Here is a 12295-nt window from a genome sequence, read left to right as displayed (position 1 = left end):
CTCTTTTTTCTTTACCAAGTTTTTCTCCCATTGGGTTTTTCTTGGTGAGGTTTTTAACGGCAATAATTGTTGTAATTTCTTATTTTTTTTTTTTGATAAATATAGTCTAATTTTTCTATATTACAATTTTATTGTATTAAAATTGAATTATATTTGAAATGTTAACAAAAAAAAAAAAAAAATTGAATTGAATTGAATTATTGATATTTGAAAAGTTAACTAAAAACAATATTTATAATTATTTATTTGAAAAGTTAAATTAAAAAACACAAAAACACAAAAAAAAAAAAAAATCGGGCTAACCCGGCCCGGACCGTGCCTAACCCGGCGGGTTAGGGCTGGCGGGCCGGGCTGGGCCAGCCACTCTCCCTAAATTGGCGGGCCTAACCCGGCCCGCCTTTGTGGCGGGCGGTTGAGCCCAGCCCGCCAAAGCATGTAACCCGCCGCGGGCCGGGGCCGCGGGTTACTTTTCCACCTTTAGTTGAAACTTAGTTGAGTTGCAAATTCAATAGAACTTCATAAAATTGATTTTTTGTGGCTAGTTGCATTGCATATACTTATGCCTCTTGCACATCATCTCTGGCTCTTTGAAAGTAGAGAAAGATGAGAAAGGCTGAAAATTGCAGAACTTGACAAACTGTTCTTTATCTTAGCTGAAACTCATCTTAAAATATATTCAACTTCAGCTGTTTGATTGATTACTTACTTGCCATGTTAATCTGAATTTTAGAGATTGGTTAATTATTTCAGGCAATAGCAAGTGATTAAACACCTATGGTGTGGGAAATTCTCTCTCTCTCTCTCTCCTCTCTCTCTCTCTCTCTCTCTATATAATATATATATATATATATATATATAATATATTATAAATATATATATATATATATAGAGAGAGAGAGAGAGAGAGAGAAGAGAGAGAGAGATATATATATATATATTAAACTGTAATAAAACATACATTAGTTTATCTTTTCTAGAAAATGATAGGATAAATGTATCGCATCTTGAATAGTCACATTATTCTATCAAAAGAGTAAATGAGGTTATAGATTCTGTATAAGAACCAAAAGAGGTAACACCTAAATTAACGTGATTCTTTTGTTTGTAATTGTTGTATAGTTCCCCATTTAACAATTCGTGATTATGTGATTCTTTTGTTTGCAATTTTATTGTGTAATAGGTAGATAAAGATTAAAAACAGACAATGTCAACATCTGGCTCTTGGTCTTCTTCACAATCTAGTAGAGGTAGGACTGATATAACATGGACACATGTTATTGAGGGTGTAGATCCAAATGGAAGGAAGACATTAAAATGTCTTCATTGTGGGAAAGTAACTAGAGGAGGAGGTATTTTTAGAATGAAACAGCATCTAGCTAGAACAAAAGGGAATGTTGGTGCTTGTTTAAAAGTTCCTTTTGATGTTCAATACTTGATGAGAGAATCACTAAAAGACATTGGGATAAAGAATAAAGAGAAGGCTGATTCTAGTAAGTATAATACTCTCTACGGTGCTCCTGTATATAGATTTGAGGGAGATATGTTAAACGAAGATAGTGAAGAGTTTCGTCCATCAGAAATTCACATAAATGAAAGTAGGTTTGGTAGTCAAAAATAAAGTACAATGCTACACAAATCAAAAAGAAAAAAAACCTATTGGTCTTGGTGACTATTTTGCTCCAAGGACAACTGTTGGATCTCAACCATCAATTAGGAGTTGTTTAGTTGGAAGAGATGCGACGTGGAGAGCAGACATGGCTTTTGTAAGATTCTTTTACGATGCTTGCATCCCAGTTAATGGTGTAAATTCAATTTATCTTCAGCCTTTGGTGGATACTATAGCTGCAATTAGGCCTGGGTATAAACACCCAAATTATCATGGTTTGCGTGTCAATTTGTTAAGAGATGCTAAGAAGGAAGTGCAGCTTCTCGTTGATAGTTACAAAAAGATTTGGGAAAATGTTGGATGTACCTTAATGGCTGATGGTTGGACTGATAATCCACATAGGTCATTGATAAATTTTATGGTGTATTGTCCTAAGGGAGTTTGTTTTGTGAAATCAGTTGATGCTTCAGATGTTGTGAAGGATGATAGGACGTTGTTGAAGATGTTTGAGGAGATAGCTTTATGGATTGGACCAAATAGTATTGTCCATTTTGTCTCAAACAATGGATCCAATTATAAAGCTGCTGGAAGAATGTTGTCTGAGAAATATCCGAGTATTACTTGGTCGCCCTATGCAGCACATAGCATAAATTTGGTGTTAAAAGACATAGCGGAGATGGATCACATAGTTTATCTTGCGAGACGTGCTTCCGAGGTGACGAAGTTTGTATATAATCATACATTCTTAATAGCTTGGTTGAGGAAAAGTCAGGTAATATACATTTAGCTCATGTTCTTGTCATTTTGTCAAGTCATAACATAATATGCATTTTTTTTTAATTGATTAACACCTATTATTTATCAATTGAACAGGGTTGGAAAGAAATTGTTCGTCCGGGCGCAACCCATTTTGCTACAACTTTCATTGCAATGAGAAGCCTTCATGAGCACAAACATGACTTTCAAGCCATGGTGACAGATAAGTTATTTGTTGATTCTCGATATGCAAAAAGTAATAAAGGCAAACAGGCTATTGACATAATTCTAGATAACGATTTTTGGAATGATATGGGTAAGATATCCAAACTTGTGAGTCCATTGATGCACTTGTTGTGGATTGTTGACTCAGATGAGAAGCCTGCAATAGGATATGTGTATGATGGCATGTACAGAGCAAAAAATGCAATTAAGAAGTTGTTTAAGAATAAAAAGAGATTGTGCAGGCCTTATACACGAATCATTAAGCTACGATGGGATAGGACGTTGCGTCGTGATATCCATGCTGCGGCTTATTATTTGAATCTTGCCTTTAAATATGACAAATAATCTTTTTGCGCCAAGCCAGAAGTCATGAGTGGTTTCCTTGATACTATTGACAGTAAAGTAAGTGCGTTCAATTTGAACAAGTCAAGGTTAATGGAAGAGAGTATAGTATAGTCAAACCGGGAGGAAAGCTTTTCTCGTGGGCTTGCTCTTGAAACCTCCAAAACCACACATCTTGGTACGTAATAGTTATAAAATTTACGAGTTCTTTTATTTTTTAAGTCTAATTTATTTATTATGTTTAATTTTCAATTAGATGAATGGTGGAGATCATTTGGGTATAGTACTCCAAATTTGCAAAAGTTTGCAATCAAAATTCTTAGCCAAACTTCAAGCTCCTCGGGATGTGAATGAAATTGGAGTGGTTTTTAGCGCATACATACTAAAAAGAGGAATAGATTGGAGCATCAAAGGTTGAATGATCTTGTTTTTGTTCACTATAACTTGCGTTTGCAAAACAGGTATAAAACATTGTCAATTACTCAATTATGCATTACTCTTATTGTTATTATCTATTATTTTCCTTGATATTTTACTTGTCATGCTTTTAATATTTCATTATGGTGTTTTAGGAGGTGTTACAAGAGAATAAGTTTCAATCCTATTGATTATGAAAGTATTGACAAAACTGAAAGTTGGATAGTTGACGATGAAGAGGAGGTCAATGAACTTAATTATGAGGAGTTGGAACAAATGTTATATGAAGTAGGATCTATTCCTGCTGGAGTTGCTAATCACCCTTCTTTTATGATTCAACCGATGGTTCAGAAGGTTGGTTTCAAATATTTAAGCAACTTAGTATCTATTTTAAATTAAATTACAAGTTTTAACTTATGATTTCTATTTTTTACTGAAATTTACATAGATGATGGTGATGGTTATGATGATGATGGTGATGAATTTTGATGCTAGTGTGTGAAGTTTAATCAACAATGGAGACGGATCAAAGAAAAACACTTGCACCAAATGTTTTGTTATTAATTATTATGTATTTTGTCACTTAATATTTAATGGATGAACACAATATCATGTTTTGGATTTGGACTTTAAATTGTTGTTAAATACTTAAATTATGTTGGGATTGTTATTGAATGTGAACTTTGAATCATATTGGGTAATAATGAAGTTGTTATTATCTTATTAAAAAAATGGAAAAAAAAAAAAAAAAACAAGTTTTTCATGTGCTGATGTGATGACATCACCGGTCCAACCGGTGGTCCAATCGATTGGATCGGTTAACCCGTGAACCAGAGAGCAGAGCGGGTTGCCCTCTGGTCCATATTTTAAAACAATGAGTAATTGTAGAGCTGCAAAACAAATAATGAAGAGACCGACTCCAATCTTTATATGTTTTTGTTTAGATTTTTTAACACACTTATATAATCGTTATTAATGCACATCTAATGTGTCAAAATAGTTAGACTTTTGAAATGCTAATACAATGCACATATATAATTATTATTAATACTCGTTCAACATGTAAAGATAAAAGCAATTCATTCAAAGTCAATGTATCAAGAAAGTGTAATTGATAGTCAATAACCTGTCAACTCTAATTTGGTTAGTCTCTCTTGATGTATGCCTCATAATTGAAAGAAACTAACCAAATTAGTCGTTAACTTGGACATCCACTTTGTCAAATGTATATTACCATTTAACTCTAGCAATTTGCAAATAAGTAGATGATAAGCCATTAGTTGCAATTTCTAATGAATTTTGTAGTGAATCAATGATTCATAGAACTCAAAAAACTTGGAAGAAATATATCTGAAGTGTTTTGGCTTTAACTTACATTTTCTTACGATTTATTGTCGCATTATCAGTTCCCGAACTTTCATACATCAATAGTATCAATCATAATCAGTCCCATTCTTTTTCATATTTTTATATTAAAATCCAAGTTTTAAGATGAACTGAGCAACAATAATCTAACAGCTGTAGACTGTAGTTTATCATGAAGGCTTACGATGGCGATTGGAAAGAAATATGATCTACTTATTCTATTATGACATTCTTTTAAGTTTTCACTTTTATTATTTTTAAAAATTTACTTTTAGTGGGACTTAAAAAAGAATTTGATTAGGTTTATATAACGACACTCTGATTTGCATCTGCTTAATGTTTGAATAGAAGCTCAGGCTTGATTGTTCCTTTGTTGTTTAATGGTAACAATGTTTTAACATGTAAAATTACGAAAAAATGGTTTTGGCTTGAAGTGCTTTGCTTTCCAGTTTATACTTCATATTTTCCTCCCATATGGTTCTATTTTTGTCTTGTTATCTTTTTAATAAAAGTATTTTCTCTTGATATGAGTAAATTTGGTCAAATTTAGCTGAAAAAAATAATAAAACAAAAAGAAATCACAACCATAAACAACAACAGTAATTCTCGTTAAAAAGTTGGAGACAGTTATTAATGATGAAGGTAGGCTCAAAGTAAAATAGATTTGACCAAGATGATTCATGTGCATAAGAAATTTACATCTAAAAAAGTTGAATCCATATGACAAACATACCATGAAAATATATAGAATGAATAGAAAATAAATAAACGGAGTACTTAATTAAAATAAAACAAAGAGTAATACTATACCAACAACCCTTTCTCATAAACTTTCTCTTACAACTCTAATGTAAAAACTCAATTAATTAATAGGACCCATGTGAGACATGTTGTGAACTGAACAACTGCAAGTTGCACTCAAGGATTGTGGGTGTAATATTTTTCTAAAACAAATACACATACCACTTACCAGTATAATTCTTTTGCACATTAACAGTCTCCAAGGAAGATTCATGTGCAGTACCATTTTGAGAAAGCTTTGGTGCTGCCGGCTTCTCCCTCACATCAAGGAATGTCTCTACATTTTCGAACAGTTGCCTCCAAAGAACACCATGCACTCAACCAAGAAGCTGCTTCTTCAATAATCCAAAAGCCAAATCCAACCTCTAGCTGCTCCATTGCTTTTACATTGTACATGAACAAACCATAATAAAGATCAAAGCTATCCCCAGCTGCCTTCTGCACCAATTTCAACAAAGTCTCATAGCCTTTAGTGTTAATTGGTGTCGACTCTAACCCCAACTTCTCCAAAATTCTTCCAATTGTCTACTCGTTAGTCAACCACTTTGCAAACCCAATTTAGCAGTTAGCTGCCAAATGCAAGATGTCATGAGAAGAACAGGCTGAGTAAATCTATCTTGATAGATAATTTCATTTAATTAAAAAAGAAAAATGGCCCACCAGTCATAACTGATATACTGTGTGAGAAAACTTCCAAAGACAATTTAGATTGCTATCAACTATTGGTGGGCAAGACTATCAAAATGGAAGTAAAATGGAACTGTGTAACAATAACCAACACAATCAAAAACCTTTTAGAACCAACCAATTCTGCTGTTATTCAGGGTGCATTTCGTTTTTCATTTAGTCGACACTATCACATACATATATTTAAATAAAAAAGTCCCAAAATTAAATGAACCCTGATGGATTCTCCACAATTATTATTGCTACATAGTCCAATCTATGAGTATAGAAATACAGCATTCCGTGTTCTGCAGTTTTCCTGTAAAACTTTCATTCTAATATATCAGAGGAAAGAGCAAGATAAACACCCAGCAATCATATAATCTCACGAAGGAGAGAATTGTAACCCATAGTTAGGTTGTCCAACTCTCTCTGGTAGTTCTTCTCTATGTTTAGCACCCTGCTCAGATAATAATATGATGAGATACAAAGTATACTACCAGACTACCATATATAACAGGAAAAAAGAGTAGAAGTCTAAGTAAAAGTAACAAAAAGCATTGGTGCAAATTTTATACCAGATTTGTTAAATCGTTTCACATATGGTGCAAACCATTGAAGCAACATTAATAATCCATTTTACATAACATAAAAAATTGACATAACATTAGTGAAGCCACTTCAAAGTATAAAAGCTTAATTACCTCAGCGGCATAAGCACGATGATTAAAGCAACAATTGCTCCCATAACCACACAACCCTGTCCTTAGGTAAAATAGACAATTTGGCTCACCCGGGCAATCTGGGTATGGGCTTTGATTGAGCCACCCCACCCCCTTCTTGATTATCATGAATTTTTGATAGGACCTGTCCTGCAAATCAGATAATAATACCAAGCAACAATCCACACTCACACGCAGAATCACAGTTTAATGAGAGGACCCTGTTATATTAATTCTCAATAGAACAATACAGCCCTATGTAAATAGCTAATAGTCACTCCCTAGCAATATTCAATAACAAACAACAAACAACTCAGCAAAAGTAGTATAAGTACACCAGAAAATGATAAGCAACAGACTGACTTCGAGGGTCAGCCACCTCCCAAAATACTGACTTCGAGGGTCAGTAACCTCCCTTCCAATTTACTTCCTAATTCTCCTCCCCCTCCATTTTCTCTCCTCTTCTTTTTATTCTGTTCTGTCACCTGTCTGTTCCAACTGAATCCCACCACATCCCCTCATATCATGCCACCTGTTCCACAAATATTCCCTTCATAACAAATCCCAACTTCCTAATATTCCCCTACTTCCTACCACTACCCTTCCTGTGGTACACCAGCCTTGTTGGGTGCTCATCATTACCCTCCCCAAGGAGAGTCACCTTGTCCTCAAGGTGAAATGTAGGAAATTGGTGGTGAATAGTGTCAAAATCTTCCCATGTGTTTTCATAGAAAGGTAACCCCTTCCATTGAATCAACACTTCCCACTGGCCATTCAGAAGTTTCCTCTTCTTGATAACTGCTTCAGGTTCGAGTTGTAACGTTAAATCCTCGTTAAGAGCTGCCGGAAGATGCTGGCTGTTGGCAACTGGGAACATGGCTTTCTTCAGCTGTGAAACATGGAAGACATTATGAATGCGGGGTGAAAGAGGCAGTGCCAACCTTTATGCTACCGCTCCAATCCTGTCCGTGATGACAAAAGGACCATAAAACCGCGGGCTCAGTTTCTCATTATAGCGACGGGCTAAGGATCGTAATCGATACGGTTGTAACTTCAAGTATACCGAATCTCCTATCTCAAATGTCACCTCTCGACGATGGCGATCAGCATATATTTTCATGCGGTTTTGAGCCTTGAGAAGATTTGTCTTTAACTCCTCAATGATATGGTTTCGGTGCTGAAGTTGTTGGTCAACATCGGCAACTGGAGAAGTATGATCCGCATACCGTAATACTGTTGGAGGTTCACGACCATAGAGAGCCTTAAAGAGACACATTCACGTGGAGCTATGATAGGTGGTATTGAACCAAAATTCTGCCCATGGCACCCATTTGGGCCACTGCTGTGGGTGGCTATTGACGAAGCACCGGAGGTAAGTCTCTAAGCAACGGTTGACCACTTCGGTTTGACCATCCGTTTGCGGATGGTAGGTTGAACTCATGTGCAACTGTGTTCCGAACTGTTTAAATAATTCAGCCCAAAAATTACTCATGAAAACCCTATCTCGGTCGGATACAATAGTTCTCGGAAATCCATGCAACCTAACCACCTCTCAGATAAACAGGTCTGCTACCGACTTGGCTGTATATGGGTGTTTAAGAGTGACAAAATGGTTGTACTTGATGAACCGGTCGACTATGACCAGAATAGTGTCGACCCCATGCGCTTTGGGTAGCCCCATAATAAAATCCATTGAAACATCATCCCACACTTGGTGAGGAATAGGTAAGGGTTGGAGCAAACCTGCTGGACTTAAAGCATCGTATTTATTCTGTTGATAGATGCTGCAAGCAGCTACAAATGCCTTGATGTCTTTCTTCATTCCTTCCCAAAACACCACATTCGATATTCGTTTGTATGTCCGAAAAAATCCAGAATGGCCTCCAATCGGTGAAGTATGAAATTCCTGTAATAGCTGATGAATGTGAGGCCCCGATTTCGGTAAAACCAATCGGTTATGGTACATCAAATGGCGTCCTACCAATCTGAAACGAGGGTGACTGTTTGGGTCAATCAAGAGCTGTTGGATAATCTGTCGCAACTTGGCATCTTGTTGTATTGCATCCTCAAGGCTGTCAAGTCCCGAAAAACACCCCATCGAAATAGCATGATACTCAGTTGGCTCGGACATCCTGGAAAGGGCGTCTGCTGCTTTATTCTGTGGTCCCGGTTTATATTGGATAATGAAATTTAGTCCTAATTGTTTGATAACCCACTTTTGTTGACTTTCACTTAGTAATTTCTGGTCGGTTAGGAAATGTAGACTCCGCTAATCTGTCCTGATAACAAAACGTCGACCCAGGAGATAATGCCGCCATTTTTGCACAGCCAATACCACAGCCATTAATTCCCGCTCATAGGCTGACTTTAGTTTTGAATTGATAGACAAACCTTTAATGAGAAATGCAATCGGCCGCCCTTCTTGCATCAGTATTGCCCCTAATCCACTTCCTGAGGCATCTGTCTCGATAACAATCTCTTGAGTGAAATTGGGCATCCTTAGGACAGGAACGCTGGTCATGATGCTTTTTAATTCCTCGAAGGCCTGCTGAGCTGCTGGATTCCAGGCAAAGGAGTCCTTTTTTAAAAGTGCAGTGAGTGGAAGAGCTATCTTACCATAATCGCGAACAAAACGACGGTAGTAGCCTGTCAGCCCCAGAAATCCTCTGAGTGCCCTGATGCCCTTTGGTTCTGGCCATTTAGTGATGCTTTCTATCTTGGTGGGATCAACTGCTACACCCTTGGCAGACACGACATGGCCTAGATATTCCAGCTGAAGTTGCCCGAATTGACACTTCTTTTGATTTACCACCAGCTGATTCTCCAATAACACCTGCAAAATAATACCTAAATGCACTGCATGCTCATCCATCCGCTTACTGTAAATCAGTATATCATTGAAAAACACCAGTAAAATTTTTCTCAAATATGGCCTGAATACATCATTCATAACTACTTGAAACGTTGCTAGTGCGTTGGTAAGGCCGAAAGGCATTACGAGAAACTCATAGTGCCCCTCGTGTGTCCGAAAAGCAGTCTTTGGTGTGTCTCCGGGTTTCACTCTGATTTGATGATATCCGGATTTCAAATCGAGTTTCAAAAATACAGTTGCCCCATCTAACTCATCAAACAGTTCATCGATAGCGGGGATTGGAAACTTATCCGAAACGGTCACCTTGTTAACGGCCCGATAATCAACACAGAAGCGCCACCCTCCGTCCTTTTTCACTAATTAAACGGGGCTGGAAAACGAGCTGATGCTTGGTTTTATAATTCTCGAGGCCAACATCTCTTTGACAATACGCTCAATCTCATTTTTCTGATAATATGGGTATCGGTAGGGTCTGAGGTTTGGTGGCTGTGTTCTCGGAACTAGCTGAATAGCATGGTCCTTTGACCTGGCTGGAGGTAACCTGGAGAGTGGCTCGAAGACTTGACTATAGTGTCCCAATACCTTCAACAGTCTGTCATCAATAGCCCCCATATTTTCACACTGAGTCTGCAGCTGCCCAAACTCGATCAAACAGCCTTGTCTTTCGCTCTGTAATGCCTTAATCATCGCCTTGAGCGATACCATAGTCTTGCTAAGAGATGGATCCCCATACAGACAGACTACCCGGGGTCCCATTGTGAACCTCATCGTTTGTTTTCTCCAATCTGTAACAGTCTCACCCAGAGTCTCAAGCCATGCTATACCCAAGACTACATCCGCGCTACTCATCTCAAATGGAAAAAAGTTTTGCACGATTGTCACACTCGGTAACTCCAAACACACGTCCTTAAATTCCCCTTCACATCTAACACTATATCCATCACCCACCCTGACACCGAAGGATTGAGTTCTGACCACTGGTGTCCCCAACTGTTCAACCACTTTTGAGCTAATAAAATTGTAGGAAGCCCCACTATCAATCAACACAATCCACTGTTTACCTTGGATTCTTCCTTTGAGTTTCATTGTCTTCGGTACCTGAATCCCAACCACTGAGCTAAGGGAGAGCTCCACGTTGTCCTGTGGGTGCTTTGTTTCAGCTTTGACGATTTCTCCACCCCCACTTGGATCTGGGTCATCTTCTTCATCGTCAATCAGGAGGATTTAAAACTGTTTTTCGCCGCATTTATGCCCTGGCGAGAATTTTCCATCGCATCGAAAGCAGATCTCCTTCTCTCGTTTCTTCTGAATCTAGGCATCTGTCATCCGACGAAAAGGGAACTCACGTCGTTGGAAGCCTGGTCGTTCGAAAGGCCGGGAGTTCGTCGTCGATGATTCACGCGTGGAGGAATTCGTCGATGATTCACGCGTGGAGGATTCTGGTGTTCGTCGACTGAAAGGAGAAAAAAAGTGTGAATTAGTTTTTAGGGATTCTATCGCGTTGGGAAATTTGGGATTATTTTCAGTTCGGGTCGGATTGAACAATCTGAGTACACTTCTGGATCCAAATGTAAACCCAGGCCCAAATGTGCGTGAGCCCCTGTTTACTCACACTTGGGCTTCTTCTAAGGCCTGGTTCTTTTCTTCAATCCTTTGGGCCAGCTCAATAACTTGCATCAATGAATTTGGTTGGGCCAACCTCACCTCAGCCCTAATCTCTGTTTTTAACCCATTCACGAATGCAACTTGTAGGATCTCTTCTTTCTCCTCTAACAATAAAGCTGCCACTGCCTCAAATTGACCACGGAACTCCACCACTGAGCTTGTCTGTTTCATCGCCATTAGGGACTCGTATGGGTTGAGTTCTTGGGATCCACTAAATCTCTGAAGGAGCACTAATTTAAACATAGCCCAGGAGCTTGCCGGCGCCCTGGATTCTGTCCACTGGAACCAATTGATGGCTTCTCCTTCCATGCAGACAGCTGCTACAGCCAACCTTCCTTCTTCCGATATTCCATTGATGTTGAAGTATCTCATTACTCTGAAGATCCATCCGTAGGGATCTTCACCTGAAAAGATGGTCATTTCCAATTTTCGCCCCCCTATTTCATTACGGTTTTGGATACTGCTTCCAGATCCACTGGCTCCATTCCCATTTTCTTCGTGGTGAGACCGATTATTTTCTCCTGACTGTCCCTCTGCTCTCTCAACCTCTGCTTCATTCTTTCGTCTTACCCATGACTGTATCTCCACCAAACACTCCCTGATGGTACCCATTTCTACTCCCAACTTTGTAACCTCTTTCTCCACATTATCGAGTCTAGAATCCATCCTCGTCACGACCATTCCCCAGACCACACTGCTCTGATACCACTTGATAGGACCTGTCCTGCAAATCAGATAATACTACCAACCAACAATCCACACTCACACGCAGAATCACAGTTTAATGAGAGGACCCTGTTATATTAATTCTCAATAGAACAATACAGCCTATGTAAATAGCTAATAGTCACTCCCTAG

At 38.2% G+C, this 12295-nt stretch overlaps 1 protein-coding gene across 1 annotated transcript; it reads left to right on the top strand.

Annotated features, from left to right (window-relative positions):
- Positions 1–1754: 1754 nt before the first annotated feature.
- On the top strand, positions 1755–5092 carry LOC116136558. Its single transcript, XM_031422241.1, has 4 exons — positions 1755–2378; positions 2480–2760; positions 3502–3700; positions 5060–5092. Exons 1-4 carry the CDS (start codon positions 1755–1757, stop codon positions 5090–5092), a joined length of 1137 nt encoding a protein of 378 aa, XP_031278101.1.
- The last annotated feature ends 7203 nt before the right edge of the window (positions 5093–12295 follow it).

This window comes from Pistacia vera, unplaced genomic scaffold (genome assembly GCF_008641045.1).
Source record: "Pistacia vera cultivar Batoury unplaced genomic scaffold, PisVer_v2 Contig317, whole genome shotgun sequence".
NCBI classification, from domain to species: Eukaryota; Viridiplantae; Streptophyta; class Magnoliopsida; order Sapindales; family Anacardiaceae; genus Pistacia; species Pistacia vera.
The sequence above is the reverse complement of the archived record's forward strand: the minus strand, read 5'-3'. Positions and strand labels throughout refer to the sequence as shown.